This window comes from Anopheles marshallii, chromosome 2, assembly GCF_943734725.1.
Source record: "Anopheles marshallii chromosome 2, idAnoMarsDA_429_01, whole genome shotgun sequence".
Taxonomy (NCBI): domain Eukaryota; kingdom Metazoa; phylum Arthropoda; class Insecta; order Diptera; family Culicidae; genus Anopheles; species Anopheles marshallii.
Genome location: NC_071326.1, coordinates 53,880,674 through 53,891,999, shown reverse-complemented (window position 1 = coordinate 53,891,999; position 11,326 = coordinate 53,880,674). Strand labels below are relative to the sequence as shown.

Here is an 11,326-nt window from a genome sequence, read left to right as displayed (position 1 = left end):
TATGCACTTTGGTATAAACTGTCGCTAACGTTATATCATGGCTCAATGTATCTTGGCTTGTGCAGGCGCGAACTGTTCAATTTAGGGACATAAACACGGTGACAGATGAAACATCACATCAGAAACACAAACAAAAGTAGGCAAATACATTTGTTGAACACCTTGTACAGCACAATCGCTCGTTGTATCGTTAATATACGACATATGTTAATTAGCGGATTCAACCCATTACCATGCCAATTTGTTCAAATTGATCGAATAACTGCGATAGTGTGAATACATTTCCGAATTTGACTGTGAATCTGATCGCGATGCATTTCAATTGAACATTGATTTGTGTATTGTTATTAGCCAAACATGGAAAAGTATGTGCTAGGTGAACTTATTGGAGAAGGTTCCTTCGGAAAGGTTTATAAGGCTGTTGAGAAATATACGGCGACCCCTGTTGCTATCAAAATTATAAACAAGGTAAGTTTTTATGTGTTCCCCTACGCTTGTACGAAACGAATTTTAATACTATAAGTTGTATTGGGACAAAATTAATATTAAATCATATGTCGACAATGAATGATACTAATTACTTGGTTTTTATTGCAGCGAGGCCGTTCCGGGCGTGAATTGAAAGGGTTGAGAGGGGAATGTGAAATACAGCGAAATCTTAAACATCCTAACATTATTCGCATGTTAAACTCTTTCGAAACCAATAACGAAATCATAGTTGTGACCGAGTACGCTAAAACTGATTTGCACAGTTTACTTCGCGATGGATCGCTTGAAGAACCAAAGACTCAACGTATCACCTTCAATCTTGTATCTGCATTATACTATCTACATTCGCATCGCATACTACATCGGGATTTAAAGCCGCAAAATATATTGTTAGATCGGAACATGTGTGCAAAGTTATGCGATTTTGGATTTGCTCGCAACATGACAATGGGTACTCATGTTTTGACATCAATTAAAGGAACACCGCTGTATATGGCCCCAGAGCTGTTGGAGGCAAAGCCCTACGATCATCACGCCGATCTGTGGTCGCTAGGATGCATTATTTACGAAATGCTTGCTGGTGAACCACCGTTCAGTTCCACTTCGATGATACATTTAGTTCGCCTCATTCGCCATCAGTATATCAAATGGCCCAGCTTCCTAACAAGTAATTGTATTTCATTCGTTCAAGGTTTACTTGAGCGCGATCCTTCTAAACGTATAAGCTGGACCAGAATTCTAAATCATCCTTTCGTGAAAGGGCATATTGTGACTGTAGACGAGAACGTTCCCCAATCTCCTTTTACACATCCGCTTACTGCCTCGCAATCGCGAGAAAAAAATAATCAAGCCCAAAAAATGATGAACAAAGGGAAAATCAACAAAACACCGCAAACTGTATCATGCGACGAAGATCTAACTACGTCTAAGGACAGCATCTATGTAATGTTGCAAAGCGACATAGAGTATCAAGAAACAGATACAGATGAATGTACGAATTATATCAAAACCGGCGAAGATTCTTTGACGAATGTAGTCAATCTTACCTTTCAAGAGCAGGTTAATAATTTTTATGATGCATGTACTGGTGAACAACAAACAAGGGCCATTCTTTTTCTTGAAAATCCCAATCTTGCCGTCAACCGTTTCAATGACAACTTTCCCATCATGTCACTACATCAAAATGGCTTAGAGCTTCAAACTTCAAAGGAATATGTTAGTCAAGGATGTGTTGGCTCACAAGAACCAGAAAGACGAAAACTGAGTCAAAGCATTGACAATTTCTCAATGCGTATCGAATCGGGCATTGAAGCATTCAATCAAAATCCAGCTATGTTCAGAATGTCTAGCGCTTTGGTTGTAGCTGAGGAAAATCAAAGAGAAAAAGTCCCAGAAAAATTTACTCCGAGCTTACTTCCCGGGTGGGACTCATGTGATGAATCGCAAAACCCTCCCATAGAAAATGAAGAATGGCTTGCGTTCCTACAACGTTCCATACAGGAAGTACTGGATGGTGAAATGGAATCGCTAAAACAACAAAATTTTGTATGTATTATCGTCGCACCATTACGAAATCGACGTGCAAGCGCGAAGGTAGTAGAGAATGTAGCTCATTTGCTTAGCCTTCCGTTAGCGATCAGCACACCACCAACAATTTTAAGGGATATAATTAATGTGTATGGAGAATTGAAACTAGTACCCAATTTAGTATACGCTTCGAAACTATTGTGCAACAAACGATTTCACGAAGATTCTTTGAGCAATGAAAGTCAACCAGGGATGAGCGTTAATCCTTCGATGTACTCTGTTTGCCATGTTTCTACATTAGACAACGATGAGATAAAAACCCTTATAGCCGTGTACGATTTGATTTGTTATCTTATTCACTTGGGAGATATGTTTCTGAGTCAGTTTTGCGATGCTATCGAAATTCTTGGCGCCAAAGAACTATTTGTTAATTTCATTGCCGCAGCTCATGTCAATCATGAGTACGTTCGATTAGTATGTTCATTACTAGCACTTCTCAACTGTGCCTTACGGGAACTTCCGGAAAATGCAGAGATCATCGAGCAAATAGTATTTCACGAGAATGTAAACTTCACGTTACTGTTGAAGCACGATAACGCTTTCCTTCGGTATGTCAAAATTGGTTGTGGTTGAAGATATGTGCAATATTTTATTTACATATGGTTTTATTATAGACTTCGTACCTGCATGCTAATTCGGATATTGGCCAGATTCAGTTGTCTAGCTATGCAAAAACGTTGGGCAAACGAAATAAAAGAACACTTAGAAGAACTTCTTTTGGACGACAATCAGGATGTTAAAAAGGTAATTGGTTTGCAATGAAATATCCGTCTGGCAACCTGGTTGTTTCCAATAATATAAATCAAATATATCTACACAGATCTTAAGTTTAAAAAACTGTTTTTTTTTCAGGAAGCAAAAAGTGCAATTGAAGAATTTAAATATCTTAGCTGTGTTACTGCAGAAACATGCTGACTGTCACTTATTCATGCATAATGAATATATGACACTTCATATTCATACATATTCATATATAGGGAACACTTTTTTAACCTTCAGTAAACCCATACTTCGTAAGTGGTTTATCCAATAAGTAAACTTTTATAATATCCTTATTTCTACAAGCTGTATGTTACTGAAATTATATTATATAATGTATGTTAAATCGTGGGCAATCAGTTATGTTTAGTATTGATCCACAGCTTGATAATTCTCACATGCGTGAGATCGATTGTCTTAATACCAGAACATTACTTTCTCGAGTTTCCCGTGTAACGCTTTCCAGGTAATAAAGCTTCCATAAAGCGATCAATAATTATTTTCACGAATGGAAAAGTATTTGTAAATTGACAACTTTTAAACGGTTTTACTGATAAAAACTTGGTAGAGATAAAAATGATGTAAAATATTTGTAATCAATAAAACCTGTTCATGACATTTGAAACAAAACTCTAATAGAAGCTAAATATCATCAAAACGTTGCAATTGTGGTCACACGAAACGCGACCGCAGCATTGCAACTCATTGAAAGTGCGTGAATGTAAGTAAATCGAGCACATAGACGGAACTCACGCAGAAATCATGAACATTAGGATAGAAATAAAATTAGTAATAAAATAAAAACCAGCTAATCGTGCGCTTCGTTTCTCATCCTTATAACATCACACCTTAACTCTATGGGCAATTACCCCATACAATTTTAAACAAAACCAAAAGTGGTTTCGAAACATTAATAGTTTACTTATTTTTTGTTCCATTTTATCATCCAAATCAGATGAAATATGAAAAAGCTACTTGACTTTAAAGTTTGTGGGCTACCCGTGTAGCCACCGGGCCACCCGTGGTTGCCAACAATAGGTATATTGGAAAAAAGTAATCGAAAAACAGTGATTAAACAATTTTTAAATAATCCCTCCCTTACATTTCTAGGAAGAATACCGTGAATTTCACATATATTCTAAGTTTTTAATAGCTATGTGTTAGGTATCCAAGTAAGCAATGGCACAATCATATAACAACCACAATCATATAAAGGTTTTTCTAGCAAAGGATTACTCCATTACTCCCAGGGGAAAATGATAAAGATACCGTATAGAACGGGTAATTGCATACCTTCGGGGGTTGCCCTGTTTCTGTGCCGTGTATTTATTCCACATATGATTCTTGTGTTATTAAAACTAATCTTCTTTATCAACAACAACCTCAAGAGGTCTAGACCTGCCATTTCTGGCTTTCTGTGATTTAATCTACACGTAGCTTGATAGTCAGTCCTGCGTAAGGTCCGGGTGAGATTTTGGTCCGTTCGTTTGAAGACCGGCGCCGCTACTATCATGCCACCGGACTGACCCATTAATACTGCACCCAAAATGAATTGACTTTAAATTAAAAACATATCACGTAAAAGAAAAGGTTAGTTCGGATATGGGCAGAAACCCGGCGTGATAAACAACCGTGTGCTGCGTGTGTGGAAAACCTTTCGAAATGCCTCGAACCTCGTGTGAGCAAATGATTGAATCTGGTTTATTATATCCAAATGTGGTTCTTATGTAGTAAATTTCCATAATCCTAATTCACCCCTTCCTTTCTCTTTTTCCTTTCTTTTACCCTATGTTCTTTTCCATATGCACATTGCATTCCAGGTGGATAATTTGCCATGGGCAGTAATGGAACAAGCAAAACTCAGATTTAGTGTTTCCTTTCTTTATTTCACTAGAACACGTCTATCCGCTTCAGTCGCTAGCAGCAAACTCTGACCTTACAAACGCGCTCTATAAACCTTCTCTCGCTCTCTTTCGAAATCGCTAAACGCTCTCCTCTCTTTTAATTCTTCCGTTTGGTACGGAACACTCCTCAGCGGGAAATGCTTAACTATTCCTGAAATCCTGGGATTGGCCCTAGCTTGTGAATTGATCGCTTGTATGTACTACCTTTTGTGTAAACATCAACTACCCGTACTAAGCCATCAGCTCCTACATACGTCTTAATTATGCGACTCATTTTCCACATATGTGTTGGTGCGTTATCCTCCTTTCTAAAACTAGCATATCCGGTTTAACGTTCGCGTTTTTTGTAGTCCACTTAACCCGAACCTGTAGCTCGCTTAAATATTCCTTTGCCCATCTGGCCCAAAATTGATCTCTAAGCTGCTGAATTCTTTGCCATCTGTTTAACCGATTCTCCGAAACATCCATATACGATGGTTCCGATATACCTAAGATATCCGATACCTAAGATTCCGATATACCCAGAGACACCGAATACTTTTTCTCTTCTTGAAGGACTTGCATATCACCTTCTTGAAACGATCTACCTAGCATTCCTACCGTAATATTATGTCACGGAAGAAACATCAGCGTTCCATGCGTTCCATGCGCATAAGGTACAGTACCGCACAAAGAAGGTCAAGAATTATCATGGAGTTAATTTTCGCAGATGTTAACAAATCGTATATCGAGAGTAAACTATTACTGCTAGTATGTTCGAATTGCAATAAGATAGCATATCTGAGGAAAAAGCGTGTATATGCGTGTATGTTCGGTATTACTTGAACCATGTATTGTTTGTTCTCATGAAACCTTTAGGTGTATGGTGACATACCATGTTCGTTTTCTTTCCTTTCGTGAAATCATAACAGGAGGTGATTGTGGGTGAGGGACATAGGCAGGAACATGTTGGTATACCTTTCATTGGCACAGAAGGATTTAGTAGTCTTAAACATGTTTTTATATTTTGCAAAGATAGCTTGATAGATCTGTTCTGCATAGAATAAGATTCAGCTAAATAGTGATCCTATCAATCCATCGGTAACGTCCTACCGATGAAAAATTGACTGATTTAAAAAGGACGGCCTCACTGTACTGCTGGAAAGCGTAATGTTTACAAAAGCCTGTAGCTTTTCATGTAGCGCTACAAGTCTATGAACCAATTTACGCCATCTTGCTAGCAATGCAAAGTGCGAATAAAAAGTCAGTATCAGTCTATGGATAGTCTTTTGTCTTGGCGATCAACTGTCTCTACGTGATGGATAGATCATCCGTCTGAGGTTAGGGTGTAAAAAGTTATGCTTATCGCTTGTGAGCGCTGTTTGGAGGTATCATTATTCTCTGTAAAATGTTATCCTTTAACAGACCCAAACCTTCAGTCACTGCTTGAGAGAGCTACCTATTTGCGCACATCCGATTGGCCTGAGCAGAACCTGATGCATAATGAAGTTTTCAAAGAAAATGAGTCCTTCAATCTCCAGAAAGAACGGAATGATCGCTTTGATTTCGATTGTCATCTTTAACTGTTGCTAACAGTTCTAACATAACTTCGATAGCAGTTGCCTAACAAATTAGCTGATAACGTGAACAAATCTGAATCTAAACACAATCTGAATCTGAACTACAACAGAAGAAACAAGACTGTAATCAAACACATGTGGCAAGGAACTCGTGCGTTGCTTATCCTGTTGTTCGATCCTGTTGTAGCATTTACCGTTACAATTGCACGGATGGCATATTTACAATCATCATGACAAACAAAACTAGTTCGTCAAAACATATGACCAGACAAACAACAAACACGTGAATCTACAATAGATTTCAGTAACTATAATTGTTCTAGTGGAATGACCGGTAAAGTACCAAACATCCTCTGGGATAGTGTTATGGATATTAAAATATGTTGAGAATCTCATTATGAGCGAAATACATGCGTGCATTGAGCGAACAAAACAGCTCTGCAATGTTTAAAATGAGTTTTTTTTCCGTGAATCCCTCTGTGCAAAGTAATTTCACCATCAAAAAGTGAGGTTAAAACCGAAGGATTTTTGCAACAGTGGACTGTGTGTGTGTGCGTTTGTTGACGTATGTGTATGCCTGCAACGGACACGACCGAGAAGGAATGTCTTCGAAGAAACAAACAGCACGACGAGAAATTTCACTCAGATCGAGAGAGCTTTCTAGGGGGGGTTCGATTCGGCGAGAGTGCAAGCAGGAGCGAAATAGCTGTTAGAGCGAGCTCTTTCTGATTTTGTATGGAAAAGGTCCAATTGCTCTCCCTGGGTAAACAGTGCTTTTTGTGCTTTAAAACGAAGTGATAATTAAGTGTGAATGGGAAAATTTGTTACTGTAATTATTGCGGTGCCCGCAAAAAACATCTTAACCGAAATCCGGTATCCGAAAAAATATGTAAACATGTGCACACACGCACATACCAGCCACGCCTCCCGATTCGATTTGGGCTGATTTTCGAAGTGACGTCATTCAACAAGGAGCCTAGAAGGAGCCGAGAAGAAACCCCACGGTTTTCATACGATTTGACAGCTCGCTTTACAAGAGGATTGTCAATTGATATGGAATGGGGCCACCTTCGCTTTATGCACTTTGGTATAAACTGTCGCTAACGTTATATCATGGCTCAATGTATCTTGGCTTGTGCAGGCGCGAACTGTTCAATTTAGGGACATAAACACGGTGACAGATGAAACATCACATCAGAAACACAAACAAAAGTAGGCAAATACATTTGTTGAACACCTTGTACAGCACAATCGCTCGTTGTATCGTTAATATACGACATATGTTAATTAGCGGATTCAACCCATTACCATGCCAATTTGTTCAAATTGATCGAATAACTGCGATAGTGTGAATACATTTCCGAATTTGACTGTGAATCTGATCGCGATGCATTTCAATTGAACATTGATTTGTGTATTGTTATTAGCCAAACATGGAAAAGTATGTGCTAGGTGAACTTATTGGAGAAGGTTCCTTCGGAAAGGTTTATAAGGCTGTTGAGAAATATACGGCGACCCCTGTTGCTATCAAAATTATAAACAAGGTAAGTTTTTATGTGTTCCCCTACGCTTGTACGAAACGAATTTTAATACTATAAGTTGTATTGGGACAAAATTAATATTAAATCATATGTCGACAATGAATGATACTAATTACTTGGTTTTTATTGCAGCGAGGCCGTTCCGGGCGTGAATTGAAAGGGTTGAGAGGGGAATGTGAAATACAGCGAAATCTTAAACATCCTAACATTATTCGCATGTTAAACTCTTTCGAAACCAATAACGAAATCATAGTTGTGACCGAGTACGCTAAAACTGATTTGCACAGTTTACTTCGCGATGGATCGCTTGAAGAACCAAAGACTCAACGTATCACCTTCAATCTTGTATCTGCATTATACTATCTACATTCGCATCGCATACTACATCGGGATTTAAAGCCGCAAAATATATTGTTAGATCGGAACATGTGTGCAAAGTTATGCGATTTTGGATTTGCTCGCAACATGACAATGGGTACTCATGTTTTGACATCAATTAAAGGAACACCGCTGTATATGGCCCCAGAGCTGTTGGAGGCAAAGCCCTACGATCATCACGCCGATCTGTGGTCGCTAGGATGCATTATTTACGAAATGCTTGCTGGTGAACCACCGTTCAGTTCCACTTCGATGATACATTTAGTTCGCCTCATTCGCCATCAGTATATCAAATGGCCCAGCTTCCTAACAAGTAATTGTATTTCATTCGTTCAAGGTTTACTTGAGCGCGATCCTTCTAAACGTATAAGCTGGACCAGAATTCTAAATCATCCTTTCGTGAAAGGGCATATTGTGACTGTAGACGAGAACGTTCCCCAATCTCCTTTTACACATCCGCTTACTGCCTCGCAATCGCGAGAAAAAAATAATCAAGCCCAAAAAATGATGAACAAAGGGAAAATCAACAAAACACCGCAAACTGTATCATGCGACGAAGATCTAACTACGTCTAAGGACAGCATCTATGTAATGTTGCAAAGCGACATAGAGTATCAAGAAACAGATACAGATGAATGTACGAATTATATCAAAACCGGCGAAGATTCTTTGACGAATGTAGTCAATCTTACCTTTCAAGAGCAGGTTAATAATTTTTATGATGCATGTACTGGTGAACAACAAACAAGGGCCATTCTTTTTCTTGAAAATCCCAATCTTGCCGTCAACCGTTTCAATGACAACTTTCCCATCATGTCACTACATCAAAATGGCTTAGAGCTTCAAACTTCAAAGGAATATGTTAGTCAAGGATGTGTTGGCTCACAAGAACCAGAAAGACGAAAACTGAGTCAAAGCATTGACAATTTCTCAATGCGTATCGAATCGGGCATTGAAGCATTCAATCAAAATCCAGCTATGTTCAGAATGTCTAGCGCTTTGGTTGTAGCTGAGGAAAATCAAAGAGAAAAAGTCCCAGAAAAATTTACTCCGAGCTTACTTCCCGGGTGGGACTCATGTGATGAATCGCAAAACCCTCCCATAGAAAATGAAGAATGGCTTGCGTTCCTACAACGTTCCATACAGGAAGTACTGGATGGTGAAATGGAATCGCTAAAACAACAAAATTTTGTATGTATTATCGTCGCACCATTACGAAATCGACGTGCAAGCGCGAAGGTAGTAGAGAATGTAGCTCATTTGCTTAGCCTTCCGTTAGCGATCAGCACACCACCAACAATTTTAAGGGATATAATTAATGTGTATGGAGAATTGAAACTAGTACCCAATTTAGTATACGCTTCGAAACTATTGTGCAACAAACGATTTCACGAAGATTCTTTGAGCAATGAAAGTCAACCAGGGATGAGCGTTAATCCTTCGATGTACTCTGTTTGCCATGTTTCTACATTAGACAACGATGAGATAAAAACCCTTATAGCCGTGTACGATTTGATTTGTTATCTTATTCACTTGGGAGATATGTTTCTGAGTCAGTTTTGCGATGCTATCGAAATTCTTGGCGCCAAAGAACTATTTGTTAATTTCATTGCCGCAGCTCATGTCAATCATGAGTACGTTCGATTAGTATGTTCATTACTAGCACTTCTCAACTGTGCCTTACGGGAACTTCCGGAAAATGCAGAGATCATCGAGCAAATAGTATTTCACGAGAATGTAAACTTCACGTTACTGTTGAAGCACGATAACGCTTTCCTTCGGTATGTCAAAATTGGTTGTGGTTGAAGATATGTGCAATATTTTATTTACATATGGTTTTATTATAGACTTCGTACCTGCATGCTAATTCGGATATTGGCCAGATTCAGTTGTCTAGCTATGCAAAAACGTTGGGCAAACGAAATAAAAGAACACTTAGAAGAACTTCTTTTGGACGACAATCAGGATGTTAAAAAGGTAATTGGTTTGCAATGAAATATCCGTCTGGCAACCTGGTTGTTTCCAATAATATAAATCAAATATATCTACACAGATCTTAAGTTTAAAAAACTGTTTTTTTTTCAGGAAGCAAAAAGTGCAATTGAAGAATTTAAATATCTTAGCTGTGTTACTGCAGAAACATGCTGACTGTCACTTATTCATGCATAATGAATATATGACACTTCATATTCATACATATTCATATATAGGGAACACTTTTTTAACCTTCAGTAAACCCATACTTCGTAAGTGGTTTATCCAATAAGTAAACTTTTATAATATCCTTATTTCTACAAGCTGTATGTTACTGAAATTATATTATATAATGTATGTTAAATCGTGGGCAATCAGTTATGTTTAGTATTGATCCACAGCTTGATAATTCTCACATGCGTGAGATCGATTGTCTTAATACCAGAACATTACTTTCTCGAGTTTCCCGTGTAACGCTTTCCAGGTAATAAAGCTTCCATAAAGCGATCAATAATTATTTTCACGAATGGAAAAGTATTTGTAAATTGACAACTTTTAAACGGTTTTACTGATAAAAACTTGGTAGAGATAAAAATGATGTAAAATATTTGTAATCAATAAAACCTGTTCATGACATTTGAAACAAAACTCTAATAGAAGCTAAATATCATCAAAACGTTGCAATTGTGGTCACACGAAACGCGACCGCAGCATTGCAACTCATTGAAAGTGCGTGAATGTAAGTAAATCGAGCACATAGACGGAACTCACGCAGAAATCATGAACATTAGGATAGAAATAAAATTAGTAATAAAATAAAAACCAGCTAATCGTGCGCTTCGTTTCTCATCCTTATAACATCACACCTTAACTCTATGGGCAATTACCCCATACAATTTTAAACAAAACCAAAAGTGGTTTCGAAACATTAATAGTTTACTTATTTTTTGTTCCATTTTATCATCCAAATCAGATGAAATATGAAAAAGCTACTTGACTTTAAAGTTTGTGGGCTACCCGTGTAGCCACCGGGCCACCCGTGGTTGCCAACAATAGGTATATTGGAAAAAAGTAATCGAAAAACAGTGATTAAACAATTTTTAAATAATCCCTCCCTTACATTTCTAGGAAGAAT

General features: G+C 38.0%; 2 protein-coding genes across 2 annotated transcripts; both read left to right on the top strand.

Moving 5' to 3' along the window:
- The first annotated feature begins 357 nt into the window (after positions 1-357).
- Positions 358-2,991, top strand: LOC128706937 (serine/threonine-protein kinase fused-like). Its single transcript, XM_053801881.1, has 4 exons — positions 358-468; positions 598-2,624; positions 2,691-2,820; positions 2,929-2,991. The coding sequence occupies exons 1-4, from the start codon at positions 358-360 to the stop codon at positions 2,989-2,991; spliced, it is 2,331 nt and encodes a 776-aa protein (XP_053657856.1).
- Positions 2,992-7,731: 4,740 nt separating this feature from the next.
- Positions 7,732-10,365, top strand: LOC128718927 (serine/threonine-protein kinase fused-like). The gene is made up of 4 exons (XM_053812543.1): positions 7,732-7,842; positions 7,972-9,998; positions 10,065-10,194; positions 10,303-10,365. Exons 1-4 carry the CDS (start codon positions 7,732-7,734, stop codon positions 10,363-10,365), a joined length of 2,331 nt encoding a protein of 776 aa, XP_053668518.1.
- Positions 10,366-11,326: the final 961 nt, after the last annotated feature.

Coding starts and splice junctions, on each gene's coding strand:
- LOC128706937 (XM_053801881.1), top strand. CDS start 358: ATGGAAAAGTATGTGCTAGGTGAACTTATTGGAGAAGGTTCCTTCGGA. Junction 2,625..2,690: donor CACGATAACGCTTTCCTTCG/GTATGTCAAAAT, acceptor GTTTTATTATAG/ACTTCGTACCTGCATGCTAA. Junction 2,821..2,928: donor ACAATCAGGATGTTAAAAAG/GTAATTGGTTTG, acceptor TTTTTTTTTCAG/GAAGCAAAAAGTGCAATTGA.
- LOC128718927 (XM_053812543.1), top strand. CDS start 7,732: ATGGAAAAGTATGTGCTAGGTGAACTTATTGGAGAAGGTTCCTTCGGA. Junction 7,843..7,971: donor CTATCAAAATTATAAACAAG/GTAAGTTTTTAT, acceptor TTTTTATTGCAG/CGAGGCCGTTCCGGGCGTGA. Junction 10,195..10,302: donor ACAATCAGGATGTTAAAAAG/GTAATTGGTTTG, acceptor TTTTTTTTTCAG/GAAGCAAAAAGTGCAATTGA.